The following is a 15,822-nucleotide window of genomic DNA, read 5'->3' on the forward strand; positions in this document are numbered from 1 at the left end:
GTTCATTTTGTAAGATATTTCTCAATTGTCAAATGGTAAGATATATTTTCCATTCCAAAAACCGCATTTATCCATTTCAGTGTGTCAAAAAATTAAGTTATCAATTTTTTCCAGCTACAGCACTGTATATTAGGGTGTCCCGTCCATATATGAGAAAAAAATAAATTTGAGCTACACTATCACAAGAGGTGTCAAAATTTGCGAAATTTTTCACAGATCACGAAAAAGGTAAAAAAAATGGAATTGCGTGTCATCTTGAGGGCTCTACCGCTCTTTGAAGTTTTGCATATTTCACATTTTTGACAGACTTAAACGATATGATTTAAAAAATACAAAAATAAAGTTTAGAAAGCATTTTATTTAAGAAACTAATGAAACAAAGCACAAGACAACAAAATAAACAAACTACAGTTTATAAATAATGACAAAAGTTTAGAATTTAAACTTATTTTTGTGTCCAAAATTTGGCATTTCTGCGCGAGATTGCAACCTGGTTCTAACGAAGTCATCTCAAGAAGTAGCGTTAGTAACACTTTGTGAAGCCTGTGTTATTAGTTTAACACATCTTTCCACAGATTGTGAGTGGCAAGGAAAGTCAACGATTTCCAAGCTATTATCTTTTGCCATAATTTGAAGGTTCTCGTTAGAAATATGTCGAAGAACCGGTGGTGCTATAACCTGACACTCTTGCCAGACTTATTTCCGTATAATCTTTAGCAGAGAAGTTAACTTTTGGTGTTTTAAATATTCTGCGTTTAGTGCTACTTTCAGCCTCTCTAGCTTCTTTTATTCTTCGTAATGCTAACTCCCGAATGTGCTCCCTATCATCAAACAACATACTGACCAGCAGGTTTTCTGGGTGCGCAAAAAAAAGCATTTCTTTCGATAACAGAATACACAACAGATTTCAAGTTTTCGGGTAAAAATCGAGAGTACACAATCATTTGGAAAAGATGTTTGGCTGCTTCCTTAAAAGATGACTTTTGCTTGATTAAGAACCAAACTGGAGCGTACACTTTAACCACGTAGTTAACAAGTAATCGCAAATTTTCTGTTGGATTAAGAGTACTTACATAAAGTCCGAGTATACGATTAGCAGAAGTAAGCCATCTCGAGTGCGCCATTTTTCCAGGTTGGCGATTTGCCAGCTCAGGACTACAGAAACCAGTTGATACAGCTTGACAAATCTCATAAAGATATTTTTGATCCGTGCTTAGTTCATCAACCACATTTTTCGGCAAATTAGGCAAATTATCATCCACCGCGCAAAAAAACAATGTCATTTTATTTTCACAACCAGCTAACTGTTTTCCAATAGGTCCGGAATATTCTTTAAAACCCAAAGTGCAACCACCTAAGGTCAAGAATAAATGACGAAGGGGTAATTCGTTGGCATGAAGCATACACACACACCATTGCAATGGTCTTTCCAAATAATCCTCTAAATATTGAATCACGCCACCCTTCCAACCGGTGTTTATTGCAGTTCCGTCACATCCAACGCAAATAACGTCTTCTAAATTCAAGCATTGACCTTCTAATAGAGCTGTAATCGAAGTTAGAATTGTCTTTGCAGTGCCACGACTTGGCGTTGTGTGTCCCAAATAAATTGATCCGGGTTCTGCTAAAATTGAGATGTGCTCTTCTAAAATTTCTTTGCGATGGTAACGAGCTCCTATTTTCTCATTTATCAGAGTCTTGTCTTTACGTCCATCAAAGTAAATGCTTTTTATAACAATACTTCCAATATCTTTGGAAGCTTCTTTCCGAGCTTTAGCTACAGCTCTGTGGATTTTGTTTTTATCAACAACTAGAGTTAAATCTTCTTTTGAAACCAAGCCGACATCAGCTAAAACTGCAGAAGCAACAGCAGCAGCAGATCGCGTCGACAAACTGTATCTATCACAGACCTTAGCAACTGTTGGCAAGATCAGTGTATTCCTATTTGTCGTTGAAGTTGATGTAGAGGCCGTATTCGTCTCTGTTAAGGGATACGTTTCTGGAGAAAATTCACGCATCGAATCGAATCGTCATCAAAATTTGCTGAGACAGAATCGTTATTTTCAGTAGAAGACTTTTTTGCTGCCTTTTCAAGTTTTCTCTGCTGTTGTTTCATTAATCTAGCTGTTTCTTTCTTATCGACACCTCTTATCACCATTTTCCTGTCATTTCTTTGATCCAACAAGAAACTTCTCTCATTGATGGGAACTTTTTTAGGTTTGAAACACGAACAAGACTCAAATACAGGGCACTTACAAGCCGCAACGTCGAAGAGCTTCTCAGATGACTCTAAAAAGCACTTCAGTTTATTTTCAAAACTATCACTTCGTTTGTTTCTGGGGTATCGTTTCAAATTGACGTACTTTTCGAAATAGAATTTTAATAATTGAATTACTCGTTCCTTAGTTACGATTGGAATTGAAGCTTTTGTCCAAATACTGTTGATTTTTTCAGAAACAATTGTATATATATCTGAACTGGAAGGGTCCTTTCCATTATGCATACATTTCTGTTAAAATTACTTTGGCTACGAAGAAAACACCCGTGAGTCATGCCAAGAAAGTCCTCGAAACAAGTAAAAGGAATTAGCAAGTTGAAACCAAACAAAGTCGAAGTCGTCAGTAACATATTGTTGCATGCAAATCGAGACGTGGCGCCAAGCTTCGTGGACGATTCTACTGCGGAAATGGGGGGTTATTCCCATATAGGCATTTACAGTAGTAATCACCATATTTTTTTTATTTTTTTTTTTCTGTTCGTGTTGATATTACGAATCACGATCTTTTTATTTCAGCTGTCGAGCTTTTATTTCACAGTAAATTATAACTTTATTCACAGTACTTCTTTTTCAGTTGCCATAAAAATGACAATTTTTCAAAACTTTGACGATCGGTAGAGCCCTGAAGATATAGTTTTATTCTATTTTTTAAATTATTTTTGTAATTTACGATCGATTTCGCAAATTTTGAGAGGTCTTGCATTAAGAAAAACGAAAAAAAAATTTTTCGGGACACCCTACTGTATATATAATTATGGTATTACCAATAGACCATGCACAAAGAAAAAAGAAACATTATTCTACAGTACCAATGAAAGTGGGGGGGGGGGGGGAACGCAACACTTTTTTTATTGGAGGAAAAAATTATACAGTAATAATCAGTAAAAAATAAATCGAAATCAATGGTAGTTGATAGAAGGAGGGATGGTAGACAAAAGGTTTGCCAGAAAAGTGATAAAAGGTATTTTTAGGAATAATTTTGGCACAGGAAATGGAATATCCAAATATTTTGTTAGTAGCCCTAACTAGCTGCACAAAACATTATTAATAGATACAATTCGAAAATTGCAAATGAACTGCAATGATTAAAGAAAAATGATGATTAAAGCAGAAAGAAATAGGTCTGAAGGAATGTATTGTACTGCACTCGGTGCAAGAAGGAAATTTGAGATGGATTAAAAGTTAAAAGTTTGAAGATGAATGTAATTTTTTTTAAAAATGCGATATTATCACAAGTGCATCAATACAATATGTTCCAAACCGCTCACCATTCCAAAGAATGGTTGTCCATTTTTCAAGTAAACGAATGGACCTGTTCATTTTAAGGATTCATTCTTTTTGACTCGTTCTTTCATGATCGACACATCCCTAGTTAATAGTCCTTTTTACTCTATTAGATAGATTGGAAGTCTTATCCTTGTGTAGGGGCAGTTGAGGCATGTTGGTCCACTTTTCTGCTTTTCATTTTTTGCCTCAGCAAAATTTTTTATATTTTTCTATGACCTTTGATTCACAAAGTTAAGCTAGGGATATCATCCAAGGCTGTTGATTCAGCCAAGTTTCTATTTAATCTGAAAGAGTTAAGTATCTTATTTTGCATGATATGAAATAGAATAATGAATTTTTATGAATCTGTTCAATGTGTTAAATTTTATTTTAAAGTTTATTTTTTTTCTAGGATGCTTTTAGTCTTCTAGCTTATGCAGACCCTTGGTCTAGTCCTGTTGGCTACCAGTTAGATCCTGTTCAGAGGGAGCCAGTATGTGCTGCCCTTAACGGTGCAATTCTCGGTAAGGATGACAAAATTTTCATTTCATTATGCATAGTCCCCCCCCCCCCCAAAAAAAAAGTTCATTTTCTGAAGTTTGATCTGTTTCTTCTCTAACTTTCAATTCATCCTTTTAAATCGTTTTGCATGCTATATTGTTTTTTTTTTCTTTCTATTTTTCTGTTCTTTTATAAAACTCAATTTGCACTTATAATTGTTATAAATGGCTTCCAGTAAGTTTGTAATGTGTAGAATAGGTTGTCTTGAATTTAATGTTAAAAATGATCTATGTTTTGAAATAATATAATAATACGACACCTTGATCCGAAGGTTGGCAGACGGATGTAACATTTGGAGGGAAAAAACTATCTTTACATTGGTCAGTTTCACATTTGGATGAGAGGTCGCATTGTCCAGAACAAGGAGAACTTTGAGCTTCTGACGTCCTTTTTTTTTTTTGTTTAATTCCATTAGCCGTTCAGTCATTAAATCCAAGTTCACCCAGGCTTTCCTGTTCGCTTTCCATTGAAAGCCAAGGTTTTGCAGATTCGTACCTTTAAAGCATCTTGGCTTTGCCGCTTTTCCTATAATTAAGGGTTGCTCTTTAAAACCAACCAAACTGGAGCACAGTAAGACCGTTAAACGTTCTTTCGACATTTTGCCACCATGACATTTTTCACCTTTAAAGCAAATGGTTCTTCTCAGGTAATGCACAGTAAAAAAGCCTTGTTTCATTGGCATTTAAAGCATTTTCGGGCTCATAGCCTTTCATCATGGATGAGTTTCTCAACCCATTCATTTACCGTTTCCGGATTTACTGTAGCAGACTCCACTTAGTGTATTTAAAAAAGCAGTATTTCTCTTCCAAAATCTTTACAGCTATCCATTTGACGCTTTAAAATCCTTCACTCCATAGCGCTGCGCAGCTTCTAATGCTTTTGTCTGCAGCATTGGTCCTAAAACTGGAACTTGTTTGCTTCACACTTGGCAAAACCATTCAAACACGCATTTATTAATTTGATATGAAGGTCCCTTTTCAGGTGACATTCTGTACTGCTTGCTGTTTCCATTTTCATGCCAAGCTTTCATTAACTTTTGTCTATTTTTTACAATTTCTGCCGCTTGTGTGTTTTGCCAGTGTTAAAGTGCTCTGCTAATTTCCTAACACCATATTTTCCCTTTTTGTGATAATAGAGTACCTCAATTTTTTCTTTTGAAGTCAAAGCTTTGCATTGCATTTTTCCCAACGTCGATGCGAATAAGGACACACTCATCTATAGAGTCAACGCAAAACTTATTCCAAAAACTTTTAAAATGAAATAATCCTTACAAAGAAGTTGCTCCACCCCCCCCCCCCCCCCCCCTCCCTGGCAACAATCTCCCATTATTTACATTCACAAATTTTCAGCATTTTTTCTCCCTTCAAAATAAACTGTCAATAGCTGGAATTAAGTATGCATCACTTCTAAACGTGGGCCTCGTCCATTAAGGGGCGTATGAAGTGCAGCAGAGGCAGCAGTAATAAGACTTAAAAAGATATAGACGAATCACCTATTCTTTTGTAAACTCTAAAGACCACATGGCGGACTGTTTAGTTACACTTGGGAAAGATAAAATATTTGGCTGTTGTACTATGTGGCTTGTTCACTAAACCACACTCAATAACCAACAGCTGTATTTCTTAGAATCTGAGCTGTCCCCTCGAGCCTAAAATGTACTGTGTACTCCCTACCCCCAAACAATGGGTTCTACGCTCCTTTTGCACCCCAGCAGATTTTTTTTCCCTGTCAGATTCTGAACTGGTAGTGCATATTCATAATGGGGTTAATAAATTTTGTGGTTTGTTGTGGAGGGAGGAAAGGTGTTACTAATTGTTATCTCTGGTTCTCATTGTGTCTATTATTGAACAAGTCCTGTGTTGGAAGTGAATTAAATATTAATAAATTTCTCTCAATAAATTTCTCTCTCTCTCTCTCTCTTTTTCAAGGAGAAATAGACAGATTTGTTAAAATTGTCTGTCGCTTACACTTTACAGAGCTTTTTTTACAAGAAAAGTTGTCTCTCTCTCTGGGTAAGTGAGTGTCCGCTTTAATGGAGGAGATTTTTAATGATTCAACCATAGAAAAGGGACAAGAACATAAGAAACTGTCCTTAATAAAAGGTGCCCGTTGAGCGAGGTTTCACTAGTAAAATTTCATTCTTGAATATAATATTTTATGAAAATTGGTTTTATAATAAATACCACACATTTTATTGTGTGATTATTTTGAAATTGTCTAGTGTTTTCTTTGTTGCTTTCACAAAATACTCTTCAGTCATTTTAATATATATTAGCTGCATAAGTGTTGACTCTTCATGTAAAAATTAGTACTTTTTTTTTAAATTGTGTTTTACTAACTTCTTCCTTCTCATTTAGAATTACAAAATGAACCTCGTCTCCCTCCTCTTGAAATTGCATTGGCTCACACACAAGAACTTGTTAAACTGATGTCCAAAGCTGGTTTAGGGTCGTGTGCATTCACTAACCTCGAAAGCCTACTTCAGTGATATGGAAGATCTCCATCGAGGGAGCCGAGCTGTGTAAAGACTTCATAAATGAATTTGTTGATATATATTTCTGCCTACGAAAGGCTTTTATGCTGAAGGACAGTTCTGAATTTGATTGCACCTGTACTTCATCTGAATCTGGTATTTCTACTTTTGGCAACAAGTCTGTAGAGCAATGTTATAGCATCATTGCTGTTAGCTGGTGAATGAATAAATTAATTTGGATGATTGAATCTGTGACTGGCATATGTATTTATCTCAAAGTTTCATCCATGCCTCGAAAGCTTACGATCGCCGTGTGATACCGGATGATACAGACATAGGTTTCATTTTAGGTCGGCTGTCATGTATTTTAAAAAACATAGTGATATTTTGCTCTGAGTTTGCAATTATATTGGTGTATTAAGTAGACTTTTGTACTGTTCGGTATCCAGTAGGAATGTTTAAGATTATTAGTTCCAGATGCTCTATTATTGACATATATTAAAGTCATTTATTTTTATTTTTTTGCAAGATGATTATTCATGTTATGTGATTTATATAAAAATTAATTTTATATTTTCTTTTACACTTACTTGAAAAGTGCTAATAGAAGATAATCTAATAAATTATAATGTAAAGGGAAGATGTATGTTACAGAAACTTTTTGAGTAAATAAAATAATTTTAATGCAAAAGTAGTATTTGAAGTACTTTGTTCACATTTACTTCGGTTGTCAGGTTCTTAATTTTATAAATAATCAGACACTAGAAAAAAAATGAAAAATTGCATCTTACTATACTGTAAACCATCGATTCCCAACAGTGGTTCACGAACCCCCAGGGGTTCACGAAAGACGGTACAAAAAGGGGTTCGAGAGGTGCTGTTCGCGAGGTTCGAGACTATTCGAGAGGTACAAAAGGGGTTCGCGAAAAGAATATTGCAATGGCAGAAATTTAACATGTTTGTTCGAGATGGAGTCTGAAGTTCGAACATCTTTTTTTTCATCATTTATTCATTTGTCTCTTGCACATTCGATACTTTTTGGGTACAAATGTTAGCACACATACTGACATATTTTGCATTTGTAGAGAACTAAGTCTTGTAAGACGCCGGTTTTTGCCGTTTCCGTTGAGCATGATAGAATTGAGCCCGGGCCAAAAAGTTTTAACTTTTGAACGCAATGTACTTAAATGAAAACATATGAATGTTTCAGTTTTCTCCGATTGATTGAAAATTCGATTAAACTTGATGGACACATTTGGAGCATATGACAGCGTTTGAAACGTCTTTACTGAATTTTCTATGTTTAGTTTCTTGTTGGTAAAATTTACAGTTCATCTAATAACTAGAGTTAATTGCAAAATTTTATATTATTTTTCAAAACTGAAATAAAATAAAAAATAACTATGCATTTTTATTCCACACTTTTAGCATAAGGACAAGAAAATTCTTCCAACACTCAAACAATTAATGTACACACACAGCATATTCTTATCAAACAACTAGATTCCCAGTCCTTTCCAAGAAGATGTAAATTTGGAGAGCCTTCTAATTTCATTGGAAGAAAATAGATCATTTCCTTAATCTGAGACATTTTCCCTAAAAGATATTTTTAAAGATCATTTTTTAATTGTCTAATTTAGCGTTACAAATAAATGTATTGTGTCAGAAAAAGACATTTTAAATTTTATTACTCCTTGGCAAAGTTTCCATGGTAAAAAATGAATTTCAGCACATAGAGATAAATTCAGAAGGAAATTAAATTCTGAGCCTAATCTAAGAGTAAGACTGAAACTTTTAGACAAGATATATATTTGAGCCAAACTTTAGAAATCTGTTTTCTACAACCATACCAAGAATGACTTTTTCAAAGTGGGCTGGAAAGAATTATCACTGGGTTTGTTCCATTGAATTTGTTTTGTAATATTTTTTAGCTATCATTTTAGCTTGCAGCAGTGTTGGTTCTAAATTTTGCAATTATTATTTTTATTTCTCTAACTAAAAAAAAATCTCCAAAATTTTACTGTACGTGTGTGTGGGGGGGGGGGGGCGTGCTTGTCACTTTTTACTTAGTGCACAAGGGGTTCGCCAAACTCGAACACATTTTGGAAGGGGTTCGCAAGGCCATAGACCAGAAAGGTTGGGAATCGCTGCTGGGGCATTCCAAGGTATTTGTGACATAGGGGTGTCCGTAACAAAACTTGTTACAAGGTTAAAGTTTTTACATATATTAAAAAAGCACATTCCAAAGGACACGCATGTCATATTTTTTTCTTAATTTACTTCATATTATCCATATAATCGCAACCAAAACATCAAAAATACAACTTTTAACGTTACGGACTCTACATTGAATTTTTCTTCAATAGTGACTTGAACCGAATTTCAAGCCAAAACTGGTGCTTGGGACAAATAAAGTAAAGGATTATCTCTAATACATATAATAATTTTAATCAAAAAGTGCATTCGTTAAAAAATTATAAGTTGTGAAAATGGTGATTGTAGAGTCCGTAACAATAATTAGAAGAAAATTTTTGTTAAAATTTTTATTTATGCATTTTATGTCACTAAATTGAATGTTTTCTAACTTCACCTATAATGTTACAATATTCTAAAATAAGTTTCATGATTATTTAAATTCGGTATTTTTAATTAATTTTCTAAATTTGGTTACGGACTCTACAAAACGTTACGGACTCTACATTTGGCAACCGTTTCAACACAGCTCTTTCTTTACCAAAATGTTTGAACAGCCTGCACAAGAAAAAAAAAAAAAGTAGCCCTTTAAAGGAAATTACAACTTATACTTTAAAAAAACTTTGACTTTCAGAAGAATTTTGATTGAACAAGTAAGTGTATAGGGGGAGTCAGGGCATATTGGTCTGGCTCTCTACTTTTCTTCTTTTTTCTTATCTCATCATAAATTTCAATTCGTAATTTTATTTTCTATCATGAGTTAAATATTTCTCACCACCCCAGAAAATTTTCAATTCATTACCTTTTTCCCCATTAATACTTAAAGAGAACTTTGTGAAGTGAACCAACCTGCCACAGTCCCGGTGTACTCACATTACGAACTCAACTTCTATTACAATTTTAATGTTAAATATTATCCAACATTTGTACCAAACAAATGTTTTATGATTAGAATCAAAAACCAAAGTTTAAAGATCAATATAATTAAAATTGACCAACATTTACTGTTACTCTTTTTCAACAATCAGCACAATTTGTTTTTAGCAACTTCACTATTGCTAATACTGGAGTATTGCTTTTTTAATTGTTCTAAAAGTTTTTGTGTGTTTTCTAAAAGTGAAGCAACATACCCCAGGTACTTGGTCTAAAAAAAGTTGTCCTGATTTTTTCCCTACAACAAAAAATAAACTGCTAATACTTAAGAACTAAAAAAACTTATTTTATCAGAGGAATTCAATTTATTGCTTCATTTTTCATGAAAACCATTTTGAAAAAATAAAGTTGCTTAGTTATGAGAGTTAATCAATTAAAAGTAGCACAGCCAAAATAACAGTTTCTGAAATTTGTTCGAAATAACTGTACAATATGATTTCATTATAGGAATTGTAGAACTATAGGTGCTACTTTTTGTTGGTCGTAAATTTAAAAAAAAAAGGGTATTAAAATTTGTTAGTAATTTCCAATGGTAGTAATTAGTATATTTCCAGTGTGACATTTGAAAAATTTCCAGTATAAAATAGGAGTATATATTGTACAAAAAAAAATGAAAAAAATCACTTTCACGTTAAAATAAAGGAACAAAGTAAGGCATGTCAGATGCCATTTCATACATTAATATTTGGGCCATTAAACAAAAATATAAGATCTTTCGTGCCATACATGACTGAGACTGATCATACATTTAATTAATTAAATGCAATTAATTAAACCGGAAATGAATAAAATTTTGTTGCTTAAAAATATATGTGATTCCTGAAGCAAAAAATGTTGCCTTTTTAAATTAAATTAACAGAAAATTTAACTTAACTTTAAAAATGCAATTTAAAAAGTATTGGGTTAAAAACATCTTCTTCCTAACATGTCCCCCCCCCCCTCATATCACTTGGTCTGTTCCAACAAGAGGCCACCCTCAATCTGGTAAACCCCCCCCCCATCCCTAGAGCTTGGGTGCACCTCCCCTAAATATCCCACAGACCCCCTCCCCCATAATATCAAAAACCTTCCCAAAAAATGAGAAAAATACCTCTCAAAACTCCCCCTAAAAAAACTTCAATGGCACAGTCTGCGGCATGCCCCTCCCCCCCCCCCCCCAGGTGGGCACCTTTCACATATATAATGAAAAAATAGTCATAACAGTTGATTCTATCATTGTAACTATTGAACAATGATGTAGTATTGTTGTTGTTTACACTCTATAAACAATAATTCAAACAATACTCGAACGTGACAAATATGTAGAGTCCGTAACATGTTCATAATCGTGCAGTTCTTCAGTAAATAATTCCGTAAAAAATATTTTTTACCTTTTTAAAAAATATTTTGGTGCTTAAATGTATTATAGATAAACTGAGACATAGTGGAAAACCTTCATTAGCTAAGAGTAGTTATTACTTTCACAAAAAATTTGAAGATAGTTTATGCAAAAATTTCCATGTCTTTTTAGCGTAGAGTCCGTAACATGCTATATATCTTCCTATATCTTTAGAAATTCAACACAAATCTAAACTTTTTTCAATGTTATGACATAACTACACATAGGACTAATCATTTACAAAAAGTTTAATTTTATTATTTGCACTAATCATGAGTAGGAGGCTAAAACATCCTTATGAAGTGTAGAGTCCGTAACAGCCAAATACCTTGGAATGCCCCTGCTGTAAACAGATAAAATTTCCGTGGAAATTATTTTGACAGCCATCAACTCCATTTATGATTTTTTATTTGTTTCTTATTGAACTTGGCATAGTAATCACACAAAAATTTAGGATAACAAAGCAAAATGTTGTTAAAAACACAATGTGCAAGCTAGTAAAAGATTATTGATTATAGTTATCATAGTAGATGAAAGTAGATTAAAAATTCCTTTTATAAGAGTTAAAATACAGTTTCCATTAAAAGAAAAACTGTTCCTTGGTTTTATTTTGCTTGGAAGAATGTTTTTTATAGGCCCTGGATTGAACACTAGTTAGAAGGTCATACAACATTTGGATATTTTTGAGCACATTTTTATATTGTTTTCTTTTTTTTTTTTTTCTTTTTTTTTCAATGATTTTTTTAATACTTAATTTTAAGTAAAAATATTTTCAAAGCTTCAAATATTTTACATCTATTTGTAATACTTACGCTATTATTGTTGGGGTCTGTGAAATCTACTATTGAATACAGGGTTCGTATGCTCCGGGAAAATCTGGAATTGTCAAGGAAAATGACATAGTCAAAAGTCAGGGAATTTTCCTAATGTGCCCCAAAAACATTTTGTTCAAGGGAATTTTGTTGTATGCGATCTAATCTTCATTTTTATCGATGCTTCTTAAAAAAAACTGAAGAAAAAATTGAGGCAAAGTGACGCTGGCAATAAAAAAAAAAAGTGGCGACCCAAAAAAAAACTTCCGCAGCCGCCCTTTTTGACTCGCAATAGTTCCAAGGAAAAATTTTCTCGGGTGAACAGGAATTATGCCCTAACTCAACAGGGAAAATGACAACTAACTGCGTCAGAAGCATAACCTGAAGATGGGAGGGTCGATGGAGAAAAATCTTTTTTTTTTTAATCGGAAATTCTTTTTAGCTACGTGTGACAGTTGCCAGACGGTCAAATCCAGATGTCCCCCAAAAAGCGATGTTTTCTATCAAAATTCCCCAAATTCAAAAATTATTTTTCCAGGAATATTTTCATGAAATGAATCGACTTCGTATGATATTTTTTTCTATTGAATTTTTTTTCCCTAAAGAACTAAATTTTTTCCTAACATTCCCCCTTCCCCCCCCCCTTTTTTTTTCATTTTCGCTTCATTTTTCCTTTTTCTTTTTCTTTTTTTTTTTTTTTTTTTTTGTCTTTATAAATACAAACGCCTGTACCAAGAAAGGACTTTTACTCATATTGGATTTGATTGGATGGCCCTGACCGACCTAGAGATAAGAAAAAAAATTTTCTACTCGCATTTACTACTCTGCTTCTGTACGTTTAAACTATGAACTTTGTATGTATTTGTCCAAGAACATTCTTCATCACGCTCGCTTATTTTTACCCGTTTTATGTATCCACTAGTTACTCACGTAGAATATTAATGCGAATTCCGTTACATAATATTCCACATAAAATGTGAATTCCATAAAAAAAATGAACAAAGCTAAACCAACGCTGTTTGATACAAACAATCTAACTACCAGATATAAATACGCGAATTTAAATACATACGAAAAAAAAATTCCTGGGGATTTTTTTTCCTCAGGTTTTCCCCAAGAAATTTTTTTTCCCTAACGAATTCCCCTTAAAACCCATTTCCCCAGAGAGCACAAGAACAAGATTTTCCCAAAATGGGGAAATTTCCCCCAATCTGGCAACACTGACGCGTGAAACGTAATCGCCATATTTGGTCATTCACATGATGGAAATAGACATGATCCTAAATGCTTAAGTTTTCAAAAATAAAGTAGAATTGAATGTTTTCTTTTATTGCAAATTAATGGAAATAATACAAAATGCGCTGCAAATTGTTTTATTATTATTATTTAAAATAATTTTCTTGAGAAATGAAAACTTAAGTTCTTAGAACTTAATCTTATCCTCATTGCCTTGGATGCAAATGTCATAAAAACTTTTCAACTGAATTGTAGTTTCATGAAGATTCATTATTTTTCAATTGTTTTCATACGACAAATTCAAAAAATTATTACTTATTTTCGGGCGTTGCCGCCATATTTGGTCATTCCCAAGATGGAAGTACTCAAGACTTAAGTGCCTAAGTTTCCGAAAACGGCATTGGATGTTTATTGTAATGCAAACTACTGGAAACAACGCAAAATATGCCTTTTTTTCGGATAATTTGTAATTATTTTCTGGAAAAATGCAAAATTTGATCTTCAGAACATTTTTTTATTCTAATTGATTTTGACGCTCATGTGCTAAAAGCTGACTATTTTGTCTTAATTGTAGTTTTTTAAAGATTATTAATTATTTGTAATTACTTTTATGCTACAAATTCAAAAATCTACTCATTTAAATTTTCACTTAGTCACCATATTTGGTCGTCCACGATAGAGTGGACGCAAACTTCCAAAACCAGAATGGGATGTTTATATCAATGTAAACTGTTAAAAATAACAAAATGTGCAAAAAGTTATGAATTTTTGAAAATTAACTATTACTTTCCTGGAAAGAAAAATTTTAATGCAAGTATCCTTTAATATGCGAAAGGAAAAAACAAACATGATTATTGGCATTGACCTATGATTGGCGGATGTTGATTTTTGTTATTATGCATTATATATGGTATGCTGATCGATGCAACAAGTTAACCATATTTACACTGAAATTTAGCTTTGTATTTTGCTCCATATGTTTTGTGTTATATACTAATAAGAAAATAAAAAGAAGTATTGTAAGCCGACAGCGGATGCTGAAAGATTTCATGACACATGATTTCGTGACATCGAAGAAAACGTATTAAAACGATTTTGAACAAAATGTTTAAAAGAACTTGAAATTTTGAGAGAAAGAGAAAAAAAAAAACATTTTATTTTATTTTTTAATTTTTTTTTCAAGTCTCAGTTCTACGGCATTGCTACTTTAAACAATTTTAATTATTTTGAAAATATTGCTATTTAAACTTAATTTTGAATGAAGCGAGTGACCTGGAATTTTCTAAAAAACAACCTGGAAAACCTGGAAAAGTCAGAGAATTTTTTTTGACCACAAGTGTATAAACCCTGTTAAATGTTCAATAAAATTAAAAATTTAAAATCCCCCCACTGAGTCGCAAATGTAGAATCAAGAGGTAAAATCGAAAATCCTTTTAAAATTTTTGACTTACACCACTTTTATTCTGAGCAGCCCATACAGGGCCGATCCTAGCAGGTGTGCAGAGTGTGCACCGCACAAGGGCGGCCGAAGCAAGGGGCGGCCGCAGGCCGCATCATGTAGTTCTTGTAATCAAGAAAAATTCCTCAAGAATTTCTCACAAGATAACTTATAATAAGTCGAATAAATATGCTGAATTTTAAATAAGTTTTTAATTTCAGTTATCAAAGTAAGTGTCGATTTCCCGACAGCATATAGCGTAGTTTAAGAAAAATAGAACGTTTGGAAACATTGTGTTCGTTCATTGTCCATTAATATTTACTCTTTACACACATGCTTCATTTGGTTGCAAAAATTGTGACAGAACCGGTAATCAGGCATGGATACAGGGGAGAGGAAATGAGGGAAATGGCCCCCTCCTGAAGCATGAAAGGGTGCCTTCTAAAAGGAGCACCGAGGGCGGCCACTAATGTTTACCCTCCAAGCTTTTATAAACCTAAACAATGAAGACATTTTTTACTTATATAAATAAAAGCTATACTGATTAGATATTCTCATCATAAGCATTTCAAACAACAAAATCTGTGCTCAATAATCGTGGATGCGTGGGAAGAAAGTGGAAAATTGCGACTCCTTTGAGAGTCAAACATATATGAATGGCAAACTAAAATTTTGTAATTTCCCACTTTACGGCAATTTTTTCTAATTAAAATTCCGAATGAGCTGCCCGGTTTCAGATCAGGTAGGAGGAAAGGGTTCTTGCTCTGGGTAGTAAGTTTAAACGAAGATCCAAAAGGATGCCATGACCTCCTTGACGAGACTAAAGATGGCTTAAAATTGCGTTTCTAGGACTTTAATTTCGGAACATTTCACTGGTTGAACCACCGATCTTAAGGACCCAATTAAGCCTCTGATTCACCCCTTCCACCCTAACTATTAATATAGCCTAAAAATGTTGGCTCTGAAATCTAAAATGTGTTTTTAAAGGGCAGCCTTTCCTAATGTCATCAAAAATTGCTTAATAACATTTTTCGGATTTCTTTTTCGAAATTTTTGCGATGGACATTTTGCAATTACTACCAAAGACAGTCTCAGTTAGCGTCTTTAGAAAGGCCCCTAATCCCACCCCCTCTCACTTAATTTATTGAAAAACCAAACTAAAATTGCGTTTTTCAGACTTTAGTTTCAAGAACTTTCCGGGAAGGACCCCCGATTCCCTTTTCTCTAATGTAATCACTATACCTCAAAATTTCG

At 33.5% G+C, this 15,822-nt stretch overlaps 1 protein-coding gene across 1 annotated transcript in view; it reads left to right on the forward strand.

Annotated features, from left to right (window-relative positions):
- LOC129227811 (ran-binding protein 9-like) overlaps positions 1 to 7,247 on the forward strand; it is a 58,547-nt gene extending 51,300 nt beyond the window's left edge. The window contains exons 10-11 of the mRNA XM_054862426.1: positions 3,957 to 4,068; positions 6,463 to 7,247. Of these exons, the coding sequence (XP_054718401.1) occupies positions 3,957 to 4,068; positions 6,463 to 6,593 (243 nt within the window). The 3' untranslated portion in view covers positions 6,594 to 7,247. The remainder of the gene's footprint in view (positions 1 to 3,956; positions 4,069 to 6,462) is intronic.
- Positions 7,248 to 15,822: the final 8,575 nt, after the last annotated feature.

This window comes from Uloborus diversus, chromosome 1 (genome assembly GCF_026930045.1).
Source record: "Uloborus diversus isolate 005 chromosome 1, Udiv.v.3.1, whole genome shotgun sequence".
In the NCBI taxonomy this organism is placed as follows: domain Eukaryota; kingdom Metazoa; phylum Arthropoda; class Arachnida; order Araneae; family Uloboridae; genus Uloborus; species Uloborus diversus.